Source organism: Pygoscelis adeliae, unplaced genomic scaffold (assembly GCF_000699105.1).
Source record: "Pygoscelis adeliae isolate BGI_AS28 unplaced genomic scaffold, ASM69910v1 Scaffold133, whole genome shotgun sequence".
Taxonomy (NCBI): Eukaryota; Metazoa; Chordata; class Aves; order Sphenisciformes; family Spheniscidae; genus Pygoscelis; species Pygoscelis adeliae.
Window position 1 is genome coordinate 3,256,614 of NW_008824475.1, and position 20,261 is coordinate 3,276,874.

At 34.1% G+C, this 20,261-nt stretch overlaps 1 protein-coding gene across 1 annotated transcript in view; it reads right to left on the reverse strand.

The window, feature by feature from the left end:
• The window catches only part of PCDH7 (protocadherin 7), a 294,798-nt gene that overhangs the window by 227,684 nt on the left and 46,853 nt on the right, over nt 1-20,261 (reverse strand). Inside the window, exon 4 of the mRNA XM_009321401.1 lies at nt 18,869-18,881. Coding sequence (XP_009319676.1) covers nt 18,869-18,881 — 13 coding nt within the window. The remainder of the gene's footprint in view (nt 1-18,868; nt 18,882-20,261) is intronic.

Below are 20,261 nucleotides of genomic sequence, written 5' to 3' on the forward strand. Positions count from 1 at the left end.
CCCAGGGAAGTGGTTGAGTCACCATCCCTGGACGTATTTAAAAGACTTGTAGATGAGGCGGTTAGGGACATGGTCTAGTGGGCATGGTGGTGTTGGGTTGACGGTTGGACTCGATGATCTTAAAGGTCTCTTCCAACCTTAATGATTCTATGATTCTATGCTTTATGTTTTCTGCCCCTTCTGTTCACCAAGAAAGCCGGAACTTCCTAAAAATTTTGAGCATGGACCACTGCTAGACTTCAAAGTGTTTTTTGGGCCACCTAACATTCACATTATCAGAGAATATAGAAAACATTATTAGATAATGTTATTATTAGAATAATAACGTCTTATTAGAAAACGTTAAAAAAATAACACAGCTCTGAAAAACAAGTTTGAATATTATATCCTCATCCAGTGTGAAGATTGCAGCTTGTCAATCACTGGCACAGTCATGGGAAGCCAGAATGGTAGCACAGAAGGAAGGGTGTTTTCAGGAGCATATCTCACATTAATGAAGTTCACTGGATATGGGAGATTAAAAAAAACCACTTTCCTACCGGCTACTTACACTAACTCCTCTTAAATGTGACAAAAAGCTCAACTTTTCCATACATGTCTCAGATTTTCCATTAGTCTCTGTGTTCCTTAAGTTTGTTATCACTCTCCTATGGGCATTTTGACTGAAGTTTATGATTTGCTCTAAAGGGCTTTACATGTTTATTTACTGAAGTGGTATATAAATGAACGGAACATCAAAGTGAATGAGTGAATATTAAATAAATCAAAAGCACAGTTTCACAAACACTTAAAGTGGAAAAGTACTGCATTTACAAAACTATCAAATTCATTAGTCAATGTATTTACTTTCCTAATACTGATCCCAGACTCTACAAAGGCAAGACTATCACTAGCCCAACACAGAAAGGCAGAACACTGCAAACTGCTTTGTTTCTCCTGCAAGACATTACAGTCAGGGATAGGTTAAGCTACATAGGACTACACCTTTCTTTTCCACAAAGGCAGGTAGTGAGAGATGACAGACCTGTACAAAGGTGTACAACAGGGAGCTTAAACACAGGGAGATTAAATTTTCACCAAAAGTGTTCCCAGGGAAGAATACTTCCACGTGGAGAAACAGGAAAACAAAGAAAAAAACATTATCCCAAAAAGTTGCTACTGCATGTAAAAAACCCACAAGCTAAACCTAACGTACTGGATGCTTAAGTGTGAACAAACCTTTTACCAAGTGAATGACTACCTTTCATGGCAATAATTAAAAGGAAAATGTAACATGCAAGAAATTAATGATAAATATGATGATAGAAGAAAAAACAGAGATTACAAAGTTTATAGTTACACAGTCCAAAAAGTCGAGCCAAGTAGGGATGAAGATAAAAAACTGGTTCAGAAATGTGGGATGAAGAATGCAATAGTCACAGAGAAAAGGGATAACTAATAAGAAAACAAAGTAAAAAAGAACAGAGGTTTTTTAAAAAAAAGTAATAAAATTCCAAATTAAAATTCTGATTCCAGCGAGGATTTTTGGACATCATTTAATTTCTATGATTTATGATTTCCTTGGTAGAACTGCAGTGCTGAGACACTGTGGGTTTTATATTAATAGAAAATGATAAATGCCACTGTAATCAGTAACACCAACTTTCTCTTTCATCAGCTAGTGGTCTGGTGCTGATCAGATGATGAAATCAAGGAGAGTGAATTGGTAAACCAGCTGGAGAAAGCATTTCTAATATGATTTAAAACAACAACAACAACAATAACAACAGAAACAGAGAGGCTTTCTCATTTTGTTTTCATCCACTTCTATCTATAACAGTGTGATTTCACTTACACCTATGAAAAGTGTGTATAGAATCCTTATCTAATACTTATACTAACCATAATTTATCCCCTCTCAAAGGGATAAATTACAGCACAATCCAAATACAGTGGAAAGATAAGAGCTTATATTTTATGTCCTCCCCTGTATTTTTACAATAGGAAACATACATGCACAAATTAAGAGAAATCAATATTTCACTCCTTTCCACTCCATCAGTCATATAGCAAAATAATCAGAAAAGGGCACTACATCCCACTCTTTGTGATTTGAATTGACTGAATGGGAGTTTGACAAGTCTAAAAGGCCAGCAAAAGACACACAGAGTCTCCCTCATTAGATTTTGCACAACAGTGACTACAGAGAGCTATGAATGCACAGTACTATGAATAATAAAACATCTGTGAATTACATAACGTCACTAAGTACGTTCCAAATAGTATGCATATATTAACTGACAAATACAGGCTGGTACTTATTTAATACAAAATCAGCAAAAAAATAATGGTGTTTCTCAAAGGCCCTGGAAGTCCATTATGCTATCCAAATATTACTCTAAGGAATGTGATGCTATTGTTATACCACAATAAAAAATAGTCACATCAACATCTCTTAGGGACAGGTAGCGATATCTTTGGGAAATCCACCAACTTTAATGAAATGGTTTAAGTAAATCCAATTTCTTCTCATACGTTCAACTGCCTGGAGTCTACAAAGAAAAAAATTAACATGAGGAAGTTTTATATATATTAAGACTCAATATTTTCACAACACTTCATATTGCCATTGAAATGCACAGTCAAACTACTAACACATAGCACCTTCTGACAATCAGAAAAGTCCTTCTTTGTATCACTGCAGACTGCACACAGCTTGATTGGAACCCTCTGTTTTAGAAGTGCCCCACCACCACAACCACCCTGGTGATAAACTATTTTAGGATTTGCATGCTTGCTGTTAGCTTTAATGAATGATGTGCTGCTTTTTCATTGCTGAAGCCAAGCTTCTTTTTAAGCAGCTATAGTAGTCTCTTGACAGTGTAGTAGAGAAATGGAGCAGTAATTATAAAGGGGAGTCAAAATTATGATTACTCTACTGTCTATTCTTCTTAAAGACTAGTTCAGAAACAGGAACATAGGACTATTGTTTCAAACACAAGTCTGAAACACCTAGAGATTTAAATGAATATTACATTAAAAAAAAGAAAAAATCACCTTTTTTCTGTCTCTGTGAAATTACCTACTTTCAATTAGCAGAAACACATCACTTAATAAAAATATGAAGTATGTGTTATTATTCTGTTATAGGTTGATACCATTACATAGAAAAGTCTTTAATAAGGAGTAGCACACTGTTTATCCTCATCTAGTCATACTTAGCATCAGAGAATTTTCCAGTTTACCACACTGAAACCTGATCCCAAACCCACTGAAGTCACTGAGACACTTTTTTCTTTCACTTTCTCAAGTCAGAAGTAGGCTTTTAAGAAGGTAAATGCTATTCACCCTTTCACTCCAGCATGCAGCACTCCAAGCCCATCTCACAACTGCCACCTCTGATGTTGTAACCTCCATGGTAAGTTAGTGTAGGAGAGGTTTATCCAGTACAAGAACTAAAGCTATATGATTTATGAAATCAACAGATGGCCTTAGACTAAGTGTATTTAAAGGAGATTTTAATTTTTAATGAAAATAATTTGAGATTGGGTATGTAACCAAAACTCAGGTATGTATTTGATCTTATCCCAGAAATAATTCAAGACAGATCATCCAGGTTACCATATGGACTGTATTTCATTCCTCCTATTAAAAGTAGATTACAGAAGGGCTAAAGCTACTTATGATATTTCAAGCTTACCAGTATTAATTTGAATAAGATAATAGATGAAGGAAGCATGATTGGCAGTCATTCCAGCTACACAAAGTACAAATCTCTTCAGCAGAATTTCAATGGATTGTAAAACTGAGTGACAAAAGATCCAGCGATAATTTGATCTTCCATTTTTTAATATAGGAATACTTCTTCAGGTATCATTATTCACCATATTTTTCCTACAAAAAATTTTGCAATATTTATATTCTGTCCTGATATAAAATGCAGTATTGCAAAGAAGTGTTATGAAAATTTGGAAGTGTACACTGAGGTATTAGATATGTGCAACATAAAAAAGTCTGCTGATGTGCAAAAACCATGAAATGCACACAGTGAGTTAGGAATTTGGTATCAGGTGCCAGCTATTGACATCCATGTCTGGGGACTAGAATTCCAATTGCCTTTTCTTTCCTGGTTATGGCATGTAGGGAAGCAGCTGCTGCAGCTGTAAAGGCCCTGAGAGACAGATGCACAAGCCAGAGAGATGATACAGATGTCCAGAACTTTCCCACCTGCTGGCTGGCTGAATTCACACTGGTTATTGCAAGATGTGCATAACCATCTGTACATCTGTCTAGTACTGATACTTAAGGGTCATATTTTTTATAGAGTTAATCACTGGAGTAGGTTACAGTGAGCATTTTTGAAAATTCAACCCTATTTCCTACATGCACTATAATAGCTATTCTAATTCTCTCTTCGTGCAGTTCAACATGGCCAGAATATCAGAGATTCAGCAGAGTCAGTACCTAGTGCATTACAAGAGAAAAAAAATTACTATATTTTCAATAAATTAGACAAAAATTAAATGGTTTCATTTTAAGGACAATTTTCTGCCTTTGTTTTTCATCATACTAATGGAGAAAAAAAATCAGTACTCTGAAAATGGTAAAGCTGAAATTGTTATGCCAAAGCTCAAGATTCTGATTTTTTAACTTCAACATACAAGGCACTACATATGCGCAGATGAAGAGTGTCCCAAAACTTTGTCATATTAGGGCATCGATCAGCAAATTCCCATTGACACTCACAAATCATGAATAGTATTTACTTAAGCAATCCTCATGATATCCTGTAATGTAAGATGTTTTAGATCTATTTAATACACCAGACAGTCAAGGCACAGAAATCTAAGGTGACTTCTTTCACCCCATAAAAACAGGTCAATGTCATCAGCAAGAATGCAATGCAAGATCCCCGTTTCCCACTTCCCAGTTCTATGTAGTAAACTACACTGTTACAGATTATTCATTTGAAATGAATGTAACTCGTGGCATAAATGCAACCTTTACTGAGATAGGCAATAGGACAGAAATATGTCCCATTGTATGCCTGTATTATATATGTAGGAATGTAAAAAAGAATATCAAGGGAATTCTAGAAAGTTAATAGACTATATGGCATTTCAAAAATTTTCCATCTTCTTTTAAGCCTTGCTAATGTATCATCTTCTCACATCACTTATAGTAATGAATTCTATAAAGCAGAGGTCCTGACATTACTGTCTGACTTCTCATAGTTGTAAACCCTATTTTTGGAAAGCTCTTTTTACCTTGGAACGTATTGCAATAAGCCACAAACTCAGTCAAAGGTACTACAAAAAAATTAATATAAAAATCACCCTAACAACATGTATAAAACCAGTATATATTTGTCAAAAGTCATCCTACTAGAAATAACTTTTTGAGTGAAACCAAAATCTGTCTGGTGCTGCTCACTGACAGTACTAATTTCAGTAGAAGTGCTCCACAACACAATACAAAATGAAATTATGTTATATTTAAAATCTAATGCTATATTTAGAAACTAAATTTTTAGAAACTATTTTAGAAACTAAATTTACTTTTTAAATGGGAGACTAAAATTTAAAATACAGTTTATTAGTGTTGCACCTATGTTTTTACCATTTTATTATTTCAATATTAATGCTAGAAATTGACACCATCAACATCAGAAAAATAAAGGAAAACTAGAGACTGCTCCAAATGAGTTTATTAGTTTTAACTCCCTGCATACACTTGAAGTTCTTTGGGAATGCTCTGATATCTGTACATAATACAGGCACAAGCTTTGCTCAAGAGCTACGGTCAGATTCATAAAAATATCCAAACAGATCATCTCTGAAAGACAACAAACTGAACTCAACAGGTAACCAGCAATTATCAACTCGTTATCGCTGCAAGATGCTCAGACCAACTTCATCACATACTTTTAAGCATCTGAAACACAAGGTAAGCATGGCATGATGTGAATTTCACAGACACATAAATTTTAGACACATGTAACTGTACTATTTGCATTCTCCTTTCACAACCCTTTCTGCGCTACAAACTATTCATCATGCATAGGAAACACCTGACTAATTGCACCAAGAAATCTACCCTTTTTATTCCACAACACTGCCTATAGGTGCTTCTTTCAGACTCCCTGGAGCTTTAATTCCAACTTCCTAATGCCTTCCATGGGGAGCATTTCAAAATGAGGGATGGAAGAAGGATGAAGACGAACAAGAAAAACACTGCATCTCCCACAGCTTGTCTAGTTTCCTCTTTATAATGTAGGCTCCTCAGGACAAAGCTTATGTATAGCTGTGTCACTGCCAGCACTGAGTATATAATCAACGGTTTCACAATACTATTGAATTAGTTACTTCCATACTATGTCTTTTTTCCAATTTGTTGAAAGGCTTTACCCACTAACAATGTCAATACATTCACACTCCACAGTCATGAAATACTTGAATAAAAACAAATATGCTATCTATATAGCATATAAACCTATATCTATAAACCAACATAAAATAATGTTTCATTTGCTTCCCTAATATGATATTTTAGGAAAAAAGGTAACCTATAAAAGTTTTTTTTTTTTTTTCTTAAATGCAGCACGGTTAAATCCAAAGCATTCTTTGATGAAAGTGCAATGAAGTATATATACAGAACTGTCCCATATACATAATGATGAAAATTAATATCTCTTCCAAATAATTTGGCCAGGAGGCAGTTTATAGATATTAAGCAAAAAAGGATTTGCTCTGAAAACCAGTTCTCCCAACTTCAGTGAAACAGAGGACATTATAGTATTTCTACAGTATCATGCTACTCTTTACAGACATTTCTATGGATCTCATCACCATGCCTTACAAACAGTTCACAAAACAAAATTGATCAAACAATTTTGTCTGATTGAGATAATGAAAATGTATTCTCTGTTTTCACAGGTGTAGCCCCAAAGAGATGGGTACTAGTGGCAGACCTAGGAATGAAGCCTGAATCTCCTGGTTTCTAGCCCTGCAACAGCTAATACAAGCCTAACTTTCTGCCCCTCTGTAGAAATGGCATTGTGAAGTTAGTAAAGTCAAATACATAAACTATCTTCTATCATTAGATGTATCCTAAAGCAAACCAAGTGAGATGAGACATTTCTACTTAAACGTGTTCATGTCAACTGACATTAAACTTAAATGCAGAAATGTTTTGTGCTTGAACACATTTAAAGTTCCTCTGAGATCAGGTCTCTTTGTAGTCCAAGGGAGAAAGACACCAAAAAGCATTTCATCCTAAATATTAGAAAACCAACTCAGGCTGACATGAATGGGCACCCAGAGATGCTTACTTCTCACTATAAAATCTCTCAATTATGAAACTATACAGCTAGCTTAGATGAGACACCAAGCTTTACAATATTCATAATCCACCTGTTAAAATCATGCACGTGTAACTAGTTATATGCTAACTGCTTTTTTAGAGGTGGAACCTGAGACTGGGGCATATCAGGCTAGTTATCTTTACTCCCTGTATACTTCTACCATTCTCACAATACAGGGGCAGACAACAGAAGTAAATCATCATTCTTCTAGCAGTAAAAAAGAAAAGCAGATGGACATTTATGATGTAGAACTATACCCACATAATCTTCTGAGGTTACTTAGTCTATATACCACCCTTTCGCTCATACTTGCTAAAATAAAATTGCTCTGAACAGTATTCAAGAAGAGATACTTTTTTTTTTCCCCAGAAACAACAGTTATCTCTGTACAGTTTCACAGTTTAAAGAAAGGTTATTTTGTGACAAAAGCCAATTTAAAGTCCTGCTACTTTCCTGAATAGGAACACCACAAAACGTAACATAAACAGATAATTAAGCCTGATAAGATAGGCTATAGAGCATAACTTAGGTTTACTGAAATCCTTCAGAACATTTTTCTCTGTCATATTTCTCAAAGATAATATATAAATAAATATGGTATTAATATGTATAAATAATAAATAATAGAAATCTTTTGGAAATTGGCTTGGTTGGCACTTGCTATTCAAAATGGTGTTACTGGGCTAAACTGAGGCTGTTTAAATGTGAAAAGTAATCTGATTTGGAAGAAAATTAATTTTAAACTAGATTTGAAAACATTAATGCCTGCCTTGAATTCCACCACTGAAGACTACTGGAGGGCTCTGTTGTAACTGCCTGGGGACATAATGAACTTTTTTTTTCCCCCATTAGCATCATAACTCCCTTAGAAAGGGCAACAAACTGCTTTCCTGAGATAGATAGCTCTGATGCCATTTCTAGGAACTACAGATCAAAGGAAAACTCACTGCTGAAATAGTAATCTATGGGGGTATGATGAAGAATAGTAATTTGATTGTGGTTTCTTGATATTTTCAGACACATTTTAACTAAAACAAATAGCTTAATTTTAAACAATGAAACTGTGTAGGCATGTTCATGGTGTTAGAAAGGGTTATTTAAGGCATTCATCATATATTACACTCAATGTAGATTCTTGTAAAATATTGAGAACAGTGTAGAAGCTGGAACGACATTTCACATAATTATAGTTTTCCCTAAATCTAATGTCAAAAGTCAAATATAATATCTGCAAGCACAATAGGTTATTTTTTTCCCCAATGCAGGGGGAGATAATCTGAGTTTGTACGTGTGCATAATAAATATACATTGGAAATTTAAATGTAGCCACTGCATTTGAGAGTACAAAGCTATCTTTCACTAGCTCAGCAAAATTCAGTCAACTTAATGACTCTTAAACAGTAAAATGAGTAATGGGTTAAAGTGTGGATTATCACACCAGACTTTTAAGAATGTGAGTGGGTAAATCCAAGCCTCTGTGCTTATGGGCCTAAATGAAGCTTGCAGGAAGAATAGGGACAGAGGTTTTTAATAAGCCTGAGAAATCTCAAGTGAAGATTTTAAACTGTTTAATGAACCTTTGCAAAAAAAAAAATTATTTAAATTAAACTAAATTGTTCACCCTGAGACTAAATTGTAGGCTAGATGGAGGAAGTTTGCTTAATTTAATCCTTTAGTTTAGGTTTGACAGATAGGTTAGCAAGTTGAGTACTACTGAGAAGACCATATCTACCTCTCTATCTATATTTAAATTTGTGATTGGCATCAGTGAGAGTGTCTCTACAAACTGTGACAGTACACAGTCCCCAGAAGTACAACCATTAAGAAGAAGAAAGAGATCTTGTGCCACACAGCTCCATTTCCCACTGGTTGCCACTTCCTATGTTATTACTACTAATAATTTATCTAACTTGTGTTTTAACCAGCTAAAGTAATTGTGTATCACAGCTTCCCTGATAGTTTGCTACTGACATATCTTGTTCTTTAGTGATCTTGTACAAAACAGACATGAAAATAAAGTGATACTAAAAGAAGAGTTGTCTTTACTCATATAAACCGTCTCACTGTGTTTATTTGGCCTGTTCATATGAGTAAGGCAGGTCAGATTTGGCTTTAAAAACTCTAACTTAAGCTCATAAAAGGTAGGAAAATGAGAGGCATATAGGCATACTTCTTTTTCTCATCCATGCGGGACAATGGCAAACAGAAAGTAGAATGTCACTTGTCACAAATAGGCTTTCAATCCCTCATTCTGACAGAAAAAAGGACATTGCCCAACAATGAAGCAGCCGTAGGAGGCAAAGAGGAAAGAAATAGTTGAAAAAAGCTGTATCACCACTTGTAACTCTGAAACTCCCAGTGTCTTGCAAGTTGATGTCACCCAAGAAAAAAATCCTTCATTTGGTCTCCCACTGTTTTGCTGACCTTTCCCCATTATTGTTGTAGCAGGAGGCAATATAAAAGTGCTTTTATTCCATAAAAATTGCTTGGCTGCTAAACTCTGTGAAATTTGAAAATTACAGTAGTTGCACAATATTTTTCAAGGGTCCTCTTTTGGTAATTGCTTCTGACCAGAAAATTAAATATAGAAGAATGAAATTGCAATGAACACAGAAGACACAATTTTAATTTCAGTCCTGGTTGCAGAATAATTTTATTGAAATACAGAGTTGCTGTATCTGAGATAAGAATCTGACCAGAGGTCCTTAGTGTTTCTCTTTACACTTTCCAGGTTAAACTTTTTTTTTTCTTACTAAGATAATGTTTATATTCAGAAAAAAGCTGAAAATTTCACAAAAATATTTGCATACTTAATGCATTTATTTCTGCAAAATGTTACATGTTAAATATTTTTTGTCATTTTTTCTCATTTTTAGGTAAGCTTTGCAACTGCTCTGAACTCATGAAATATGGTCAATGGATTGCAGGTATTTCATATGCCATTTCTAACCATCTATTAAATTAAAGAAAAGGGTTAGAAAATGCAAAAGAAAAAATCCGTATGCCGATTTTTCTGACAAAGCTGTTGGTACTAATTTTTATAGGTTCTTTGATATTCCTAAACAATGCATCCCAACTGAGAACAATGTTTTTTTTGATCTCTTTTGCATCTTTTTCCTTCTCATTCCTGTATGTCTTAACTTTAATTTCCTTTCTCTTTGTCTTTTATTAATTTCCATAGGTTTCTTTTATGCAGAATTACTAAAGGTCTCAATGTGTTCTCCTTTCAATGAGTTCCAGACTAACAATCAAGGTTAAATAAACAAAGTACATGTAGAAAACCTGAATCAATTCAAAAATTAAAGAATTGATTTTTTTATTTTAATTTTGCTCATTGATTTTGTTCACAGAAAACAAAATCAATATAGTAGCAGAATACAGACTTTGAAATTTAATAATATATCTCAGTACAATAAAGAGGTCAAAGACCCTACTGTATCATAAATTCCTCCACTTGGGACTAATAACTACAAGTGGAAAAAAGTGACAGACTACCAGTTTTGAAGGGATAAACACAAAGGGTGAGCTAATTCAGACATAAATGCATAACAATTAGGAGAGAAAAAGTGTTTTTCAGCATTGTTGTTCATACAGTTGAAAAGCCATATTATGAAGGAAAGCAAGTGATATTATACAGTTTCGTTACAAATATAATATAGTTTCCTCACACAGTTATACCAGCTTTATGTCAGAAACTTGAATTGGTTGAAGTTATGCTTTATTCATAAGAAAAAGAGATTGTTGAAAAATTATTAACTTAAAATATCCTCTTTTGTTCTTCCTTGTGATGAAGATGAAGAATATGAATGAATAAATTATTTAGGAGAAAATATTCAGCCTTTCCTTTCTCTAAATCATAAGCTGATATACTATGTAGTGTAATTTCCAAATATATATATAAAATAAATATAAAAAATGGTATATGCACATATAAAATTGGAGTTGGCGTTACAGTCTTTGTCTTTATATGATGTATATGGCTTAATAGTGACTGCAGAGTCAGAGGTTTTCCCTACGTGTGGTTCTGATATTGGCAATAGTCCAACCCTTGGCATAATTATCCTAGTCTAGAGTGCTCTAGCCAAGTGAATTAACTTGTGTTTAACAACCAAACTGTATGTGTATACATGCGAGTGACTGTTGATTTCCCTATTCACTGGTAGAATCATTTAGCATGTTTTGGTTTCTTCACTCTATCTACCTCAATTTCCTTGTAGAGCCATTTTTCTCACCAAAATCTGAAGGACCCAAGACTTATTCCCCTAATTCCTCTCCTTGACTCTGCCTTATGTCCCCAGGTAGTACAAAGATTTTTAAATATTAAGCCTATATCTGGATTTCCAGAAATTCAGTCCTGAGGTATAAAATTTTTTCTTTGTTTATCTAGCACATCATCAGAGTTGTTCATTTTTTTTCAGCAAACTACAAATACTTCCTTGATTCAAATACTGAAAATTCAATCTTGTTCGCACTCATCTCCCAGTTACTAATTGAAGCAATCATCTAATCAAATTTCAGTCCTTTCAAAGATGGAACAAAGCAGAAAACGGTGATTTTTTTCATCCTATTCATACTCCTAAATTAGATGGTATTTGATCCTGTTCCTCTACTTATGATCATTTCTGCTTACCAAACCTTTTTTACGTACCATTTGTTTTTCTGGTTTGGATTCTTGACTCTGTTTAATGTCTCTCCAAATGAATCTAAAATATAATCTGAATCTCTTGTTTTCAGGGTTTTTTTTTAAATGATTTATCATGTTTTTTTTAATTTTCAATTTTTTTTTTTTAAATAGCTTTGCTTTCAAGGTCCGCTTAGTTCTGCAGTAACCCTGCCCCCTGGGAATCAATTTCTTAACATGAGAGTAAAGAGAGTTCATGTATTTTGTGATCCAACATCCCTTAGAGTTGGAGTTTCATAAATAATTCACTTACGAGCACATACATTCATTTTACATGATTCCTCAATGTGGCCAGGGTGCTGCGTAGTCTGCACTGTATCCACCTACAAAAAATACAAAAATATATGTCTGCTTACCGGGATGTAAGTAGGTTTTGGCTAACCTAATCCTGTATAACGGATCTTATAAGTGAGCAAGAAGATTCCTCTTCTCTTCCTTAGGTCCAAACATACTCCATAAAATAACTATTTGGCAGTGAAAACAGTTAGAATAGTGTTACATGTTGTTTAAGAACAAGAAGGAATTAAATGAACTATGTACAGGAACAGGATGGTTTTAAATCATAGAGAAATTGTAGTGATTTATATGTTCTTCCTTTTCTTGGCTATAGTTACTGCAGACAGAGTAAAAAAAAATATAAATGTTTCAGGTATCTGTGACAAGCATAACAATTCTCCATGAAGTGATGGGATAAATAGTGCAGTAAGTCACTAATAATATCAGATAGTTGAAAGAAGCAAAGAATAGGAATTTTGTAAGAAAACAAACAGGCAACTCTTCTTCCCTCTCATTCGTCTCACCCACCACCAAAAAAAAAAAAGGGAGTGAGCAAGCCAGTTGTGGAGGGAAACATACAATATGCAATGACAATTCTGTGAACATCTAAGTTATTCAAAATGCCAGATATCAACTATTATGCTACAAGGTGGACGTAAAGAAAATGGAGGACTAGGGGAAAACGTACTTCCTTTGAATCACTTTGATCAATACGTGTATGAAGGAAACGAGACATTAAAGACACATGCATGTCTACTGATAAACAGTGAAGGTTTCTGTCCAATATATTCTTCAGAAACAGCTCTTAAAATATCACTCATAAATGGGTCATCTACACATAAAACATTAACCTATTATGTGTTGGCTATATAACATGTTTGGTTCGCATTCACCAGACAGTCTTTTCAGCTTTTCCGGTATTTTTGTATTATTAATAATTTATATTTATTTTACATCACTGACTACTAAGTCCTTATTTTGCAACATTTTAATGAATCACTTCTTCTAACATATTACACATATGCAAAGTTAAAACCAAATTACACAAGTGTAGGATAGCAATGTCAAGCATCTCTACAAAGCAGCTTTTGCTCTATGAACATAATCCATAAAAGACTCCCAAATGTCCTCAAATAAGTAACGTCTGTTCCTCAATCTAAATATGATCTTCTTACAGGAAGCCATCTGGGACAAGCAAGCAAAACATTCTGCTTTGTTTGCAGAAGAAATATATTTACACCTCAGTAAAATTCTTCATCATCATCAATCCAATTATATGCAAATCTCTTTGTTCAGTTTCCACTGCCTTAGCTTGACTAAACGGCAAAAATGCTAAAACTGGCCAAAAAAGTTTTATAGAAATATAGGTAACGCACTTATCTATCTATCTATCTTGATCTATCTATCTCTCTACCTATCATTTAAGTACACTGAGTACCTCAAAGTTGCTAACTTCAACAGTTATTCAAATTCATACCAAAAAAAAAAAAAAAAAAATTGCTAACTTTAAGGAGAATGCATTCACTGGAATAGTAGACTTGTCCAGTATGCAATCAACAGGGATCTACTAACATATATTTTAAATATTTTTCTCCAAGATATAAACATAATTGTGAGCATTCAGTGCATTCATAAGATATTTCTGAGGTCAAAAAGGTTCATAAATGTTACAGATTTTTTCTATAATTAGAGTTCTATGACAGATACTCATGCTATTTTTTCAGTGAACAAATCAAATCAAAAATCAATGCAAGAGAAAAGCTAAAACAAGCAAAACCAATTACCTGGCACATACTAGACAAAGTGCTGAATCCTTTTATAAAAAATTCTGTATATTATATCCTCACAAATTCAAATAATCATGGTGGTCTCAGTGTGTGTGTCTGTATTACCTGCTAAAGCAGTATAAAAAGGGAAGGATGACGGTGTAATTTGTTGTGCCTCACTACATTGCATCTTAACAAGCAACAAAGTTTGTACCACTTGCCAATCTTAGGCATACACTATGCAGGCATAGAGAGCAAACTGATGGAGGACCTTGCATCTACATTGCAAGTGCTACACACCACATGACACCCTGAAGACAATGCTGGAAGGAAGACAATGCTTCAAAAGGATCAGTGGTACACTAAAATACATACAGCAGGACTCCAAATATAAACTCAAGTCAAATTCACACTCAAAAAAAACCTTCCTGTGCTCCGTATCATTAATGTAGATGCATCCATACATAATGATTGATGGAAAAAATTAGAAAATTATCTTTTCTCCTTCTCTAAATTTCTGTGAAATGAGCTGCTGTTTTCCTCACTTTTCTATGGCAGTTGAAAAATCTTGCTAATTTCCAGGAAATTCATATTACTGTCTTGTTCCTCCTCCCATTTCCTGGCATGAAAATGCACATACACCAAAGAATTAAATGAAGAATTGAGAGTCACTACCTAAGTTTTCATGAGCAAGATGCTTGCAGTTCTCCACTAAGCCAGTCCATAATACTGAAATACAGGCCTGAAAGCTTCTTATTAAATACTGAGTCCAGTTTCTGTTTACCATAATCTTACATATTTTCTTGATAGGTTACAATTTTCTTGCATGAATATTTGAATGGGAAATCTGTTCCAGAATTTCAATGCTGCAGTATATAAAAATTATTGTAATAACAACCCCAAATTTATTCATGGGTATTTATACCTGTTTCTTCTTTTTTCCTTAACTTACATATTCATTGCCATTGGGAGGTGAATTTTTAGTATTAGTGATATATATTTGCTAGTGTATGTAATTATTTTTCATTAAATAAGTGTGAAGCCACACTTCAACAGAGTATAGACAATCACAGTCACAACATATTGCTATGAACTCAGAATGATTAATTTCTGCAAGCACCTTTTTATCGTTGACTTTTTTTGCCACTCATCTCACTTTATTCTTAGCACTAAATCTGTGTCTGTAGATATGTTATGATTGCAGTATATATTATATATTGATCTGACTGATGTGTGAGTATTACTAAAAATTTGAGACATTACAAGTTTCTGCAACATTCAGCGTGTCTTAAATGGAACTGAAAGGTACAACATGCTCATTTTTGCCCACTACAGCAAATGCCAGATAAAAATGCTTCTCACCTGTTTTTAAACTTCTTTTACACACACAACTTCATTTTCAGTTTGTGACAGAAATCAAAATAGGACTGGGGGAACTATAGGAAGTGTATTGAATATATTTCCTTAGAATATACATGTTGAATAAGAAATACTAATTCTCATATTCTTAAACAAACAAAAGAAAATGAATCAGTAAATAAAATATTCAACATCTTTATGTTGTACCATTTGTACAATATTTGTGAATCATTAAAGGCCACATATAGGGTAAAAAAAAAGGCAAATTGAAGATGATGAAAAGTTTGTTTGAATAAGAAATGAATGAGGACTGCTATATATGATCACAAAGAGATGCACAGATTTTAGTCATTAGAATTTCTGTAATAGATATGGTCCAATTTAATATAAGAAAGCCTATTAATAATCCTGATGATGACAGTTTAAAAGAAAAAAAGGTTAAAGAAATCAACTTAAAAGGTAACACACCTAGATTTAGTACACAGTTTAACATGACTGTATTCTCATTTAACCTTACTTAAATTCAATTTGCCGTATTCTTAACTACTTTGCATCAGCTGCATCTAGTTTTGCAACTTCATTGTGGCTACTGCTGACTCCTGCATATTTGGTAAAAGGTAATTCAAGTCCATCAAAACTAAGCTTTCTACTTCATACCAAAAACAGGAAAATAAAAAAAAAATCATTTTTAACCCATCACTGCAAGCATAAAATTGATAAAATAAACATGTATCATTCATTATCTTTACAAACTCTCTGGTTTATTGATTTCCTGCTCACACTATGCCTGTGAATGAATTTTAAACATTCAGGCATCTGGCGAATCCCACCACTTCCTATTATTAGGATATTAGGATTATGTTCTGTTCATAGTCACACTTTGCAGTAATATGGTAACGTATCGACCACCCTTCATGTTAAGCACCAGAGGATCGCTGGTTCACAAGGGTAGTGGTTAGAGATGGAAAGACTGTGTCCATGCCATTGCCCTGAAATTAATTCATTCATCCGCACAAACTAATGAATTTATACCTTAGAATTAAAAAAAATCACGTATACTTAACTGTTTAGCAATCAGTTCTTTCTAAAAAAAGCCCAAAATGTTGTAAATTAATTATATAGCTTCTAGGTAGGAATGAAAACCAAAATATAAAATATCCCGTTTAACTCTCTCATCCACTCTCACACAAGCACTGTAATAATAAAAATGCTGCATATTTAATGCTATTTACTAAAACACCTTGCAATTCCTGAAGCACAGAAGCGTCTTCATTGCAATCCAGTATAATAATATTATTATTCTATTTTCAATACATATGCATTGACTTATTTCAGGTAGACAACGTTCAGAAATATAACTTGCTAATAGTTTTTCAAAGGCACAGAGTGGAATATCATAGGATTAATCTATCTAAAAAGTCTCAATAATGCAAACTTCCATATGGTTTGCATATTACTTTTGTAATACATTTATTAAAATTCTGTTACCTTACCCTACTGAACTAATGCATTAAGAAGCACTGTAATAAGAAGAATGTGACCTGTTTAAGTTACTTATTACAATCTTAAGCCAGCAACACTCTGGACTTCCCTGAAAACTGAATAATACTGCCATGTCAAGAAAAAAAAATGTTCACAGAAAAACAGAACAGCAAGTACTGATATCCTTGGATGCCTCTGATGCTGCAAACCTCACACTGAGAGGTTTGTGCTGCTCTTTAAACAGCTTACAGAACATAGCTTGATCTTGGTGTAGATAATGCTACTAATAGTTTAATCCATTATTAAGAAATGGAGACATGAAAAGCCTGACCCACGTTTTGTTGTTGTGGTTTCTTTTCTTTCTTCCTTTTCTTAAGAGTATGGGAACATACTGGAAGGAAAATACCTGTACAATTCTTTTTCTAAACTGATGAAGTTCCATTTCAAAACTACTAAGATCTTTTTACATCACCTCATACCTCCAGAAGGTTGAAATCTTTTTTTCAATTTCTAGAATAAACATATAGTGGTATATTTATTGCTATTATATCAACATTGCTCTTTAATATTTTTTCCTGGTATTTATTCACAATATTTTTATGAAGAGTAATCAAATCTCCTCTCACCACTTACTTACTTTCTTAGGCCTCTGAGGTACATGTAGCAGTGGCTTAAAACCAGATGGCAGGAATAGTTACCACCCTCATCCATCTGCTCCACCCTTCTGATGGGCATTAAAGCCTTCAGGGGAGGGTTATATGATATGCCTATGAATGAGCTCATGTACTATTGCAGTCTTCAGCTGGGTGTATTAAAGTAAAAGAATTCCAGTTTTGGTTTACCCTAATATACCAGGCAGTGTTTCACAAAGTGATTCAAAGGAGGTTCAAGTATTCATGCCTTGAGGATAGTAACAGCTTCTGCCATCCAATTTTAGCCTGCCATAGCATGTCTCTCAGAGTCTTAAGTCCGGATAAGCGAAGCCTTTTTAGTCATCTCTTATAACTCTAAGACATAACTCTATATTCCATGGTTATTAAACATCTCTTTCTGCATCTCTAAATGTAAGCTTAATTCTTCCTGAAAATGGTTGACCAGAATAATGTAACGATTTTTCAGATGAAGTCCCGTGAATGACTCCTCAAATGACATGAATGTGTCTGTTTCTCTCACAGCAGCATACAACTTGATGCAGCCTTATGTTGCAGAAACAGATTTGCCTGTGTCACACTGGTGCTCGTAATAACTCTGCCTAATTCATTACATTCTCCTCTTTTTCTAGTGCTTCTATCTCATGATTTCCTAACTGAATTTACAACTTGTCTTGTTCTTGCTAATGTATTTTGAGTTGTTAAGTTTTAATTGCTACAGTCTAAAAAGTTTTCTAGTCCTTCATCTAGTACAGTCTAATCCTCACCCAAACTCATGATATTTCTTATATTTGTTTCGTAATTGAGTTTCATTATTACATATGCACTCTGTGCATGAAGGTTAAGATAGAAAACAAAATCAGTCTTAAGACTGATGCTTGACTTAAGTGAGTAACTTTCCCTCTATTTTTAATGCTTACCTTTGCAACAACACCAATTCTCATCTCATTTTATTTAATTTCTTACGTATTTTATAATTCCTTTAGTAATCCCCATCTTCCTCAGGTGTGCCAATAATTTCCCAGGTGGCACAGTATCAACTGCTTGCTGAAGTCCAAAGGAGAGATTACTAAATTTTCTTTATCTAGGAAATTGGTTATCTTTTCAAAGGAAGGTATTGGATTGGTTTGTATGAACCCCTTTCAGTAAAGCCATTTTCAATTTCCATTTTATCCCATCTTCCTTCTTCATTCATGTCAGCAACTCAATTTTTTCATACAAATTCTGCTCTACTGTTTGATAAAAAATGAGGTCACACTTTTAGACTGTTATCCCTTCTTTTCCATCTTCCCCACTACTTAAATATAGATACTGTATTTGTTATTCTCCAACAAAACAGCACCATTTTTGCCCTAACAGATTTATTTACAAGACGACATGGGATACTTTGTTCTATATCACTCAGAATTCTGTGATGACGCTTATCTGTTCCTCCTTGACTTACATACATCAGACTCCAAGTTTTGCTTTTATCTCAGACACTTCCAGCTTTTGCCTCCCATGTACATTATCACCTTTGTTTAAAACTAAGGCAGTTTTAATTTCATTTCTGCATCACATCTACATTATCTTTCACCTCTAGTGTAATAATTGTCCTGCTTCTGTCTTGATCTTGTTTTGCTAATATAGCTTAAGAAAGTTTTCTTTTAATAATTCCTTTAATGTCTATCTCAGTTGACATTTGTCAGCCCTTTATCCCTATACTGACCACACCTCTATAATGTACCTCTCTTTGATTATCTGACTTCTCTTCTCCTCCATTTTCTTATTCCTTGTAATTTTCCTGATCATGTAATTTATTCCATCAAAAAAAAAAAAAAAATCCTCTCATGCCTGTACACAGAATTAACACCTGTGCATCCGAGCCTCTGAGAAGGTATTTGAGATATTGTACCTTATAGACATGTGTATGAAAAGTATTTCCATGACACCTTCCCCACCTTCCTCCTACCTGTCAGTGGCACTATAATCATTGTCTATACCTACTACTGAAGGCCAATGGTGAAGAGAATAAACCATATAGATTGAACAGGGAATGTACTTTTCCAAGTCCGAGAATTAATCTGCCTAAAGGCAAAATATCTGTGTTCTCTGCTAGCGAACCTTTGTCACTTCAGACACAGTATTACACTTGTTTGTAATTTCTCCAGCCATCATGCAGTACTCGCAAAGACAGAAAGAAATTAAAGATTGGCAAGACTTCGGTGTCTAATGTATACAAAAACTGAGGTGAATGACAAATATGTATTTTTTAAATGCAATTTTATTTTTTAAAGACATTAATAACTGTTCTATTTTAAAGAGGACTTTTTTAATCATTGCCTAATTTATAATCTGCGTGGAATGGTGGTATCTGTCAATTAAGTTTGTTGCTTACTAAGGTCTTTATTTGTACATACAAGGCCAAAGAGGACTTCTAGATAAATGTTTTTGAAAGACAGAAGGATTATTCATGGAATTAAATGCTTTATGGATATATTTAAAACAGACTGCTATGATGTGTCAGAAATAGCAAGCTGATACATTTATTGCTTACTTTGCAATGTGAAGTATTACTTTGCATCTCATGGGCATAACAGACTTCACAGGAATACTTTACACTTCAGCCCTTTGGAGACACTGGGCCAGTAGTCCCCATTCAATATAGACCCTCCTACTATACCTGGGGTATAACAGGCTTCAGGGACTTCTCTTGCCACCCCCCA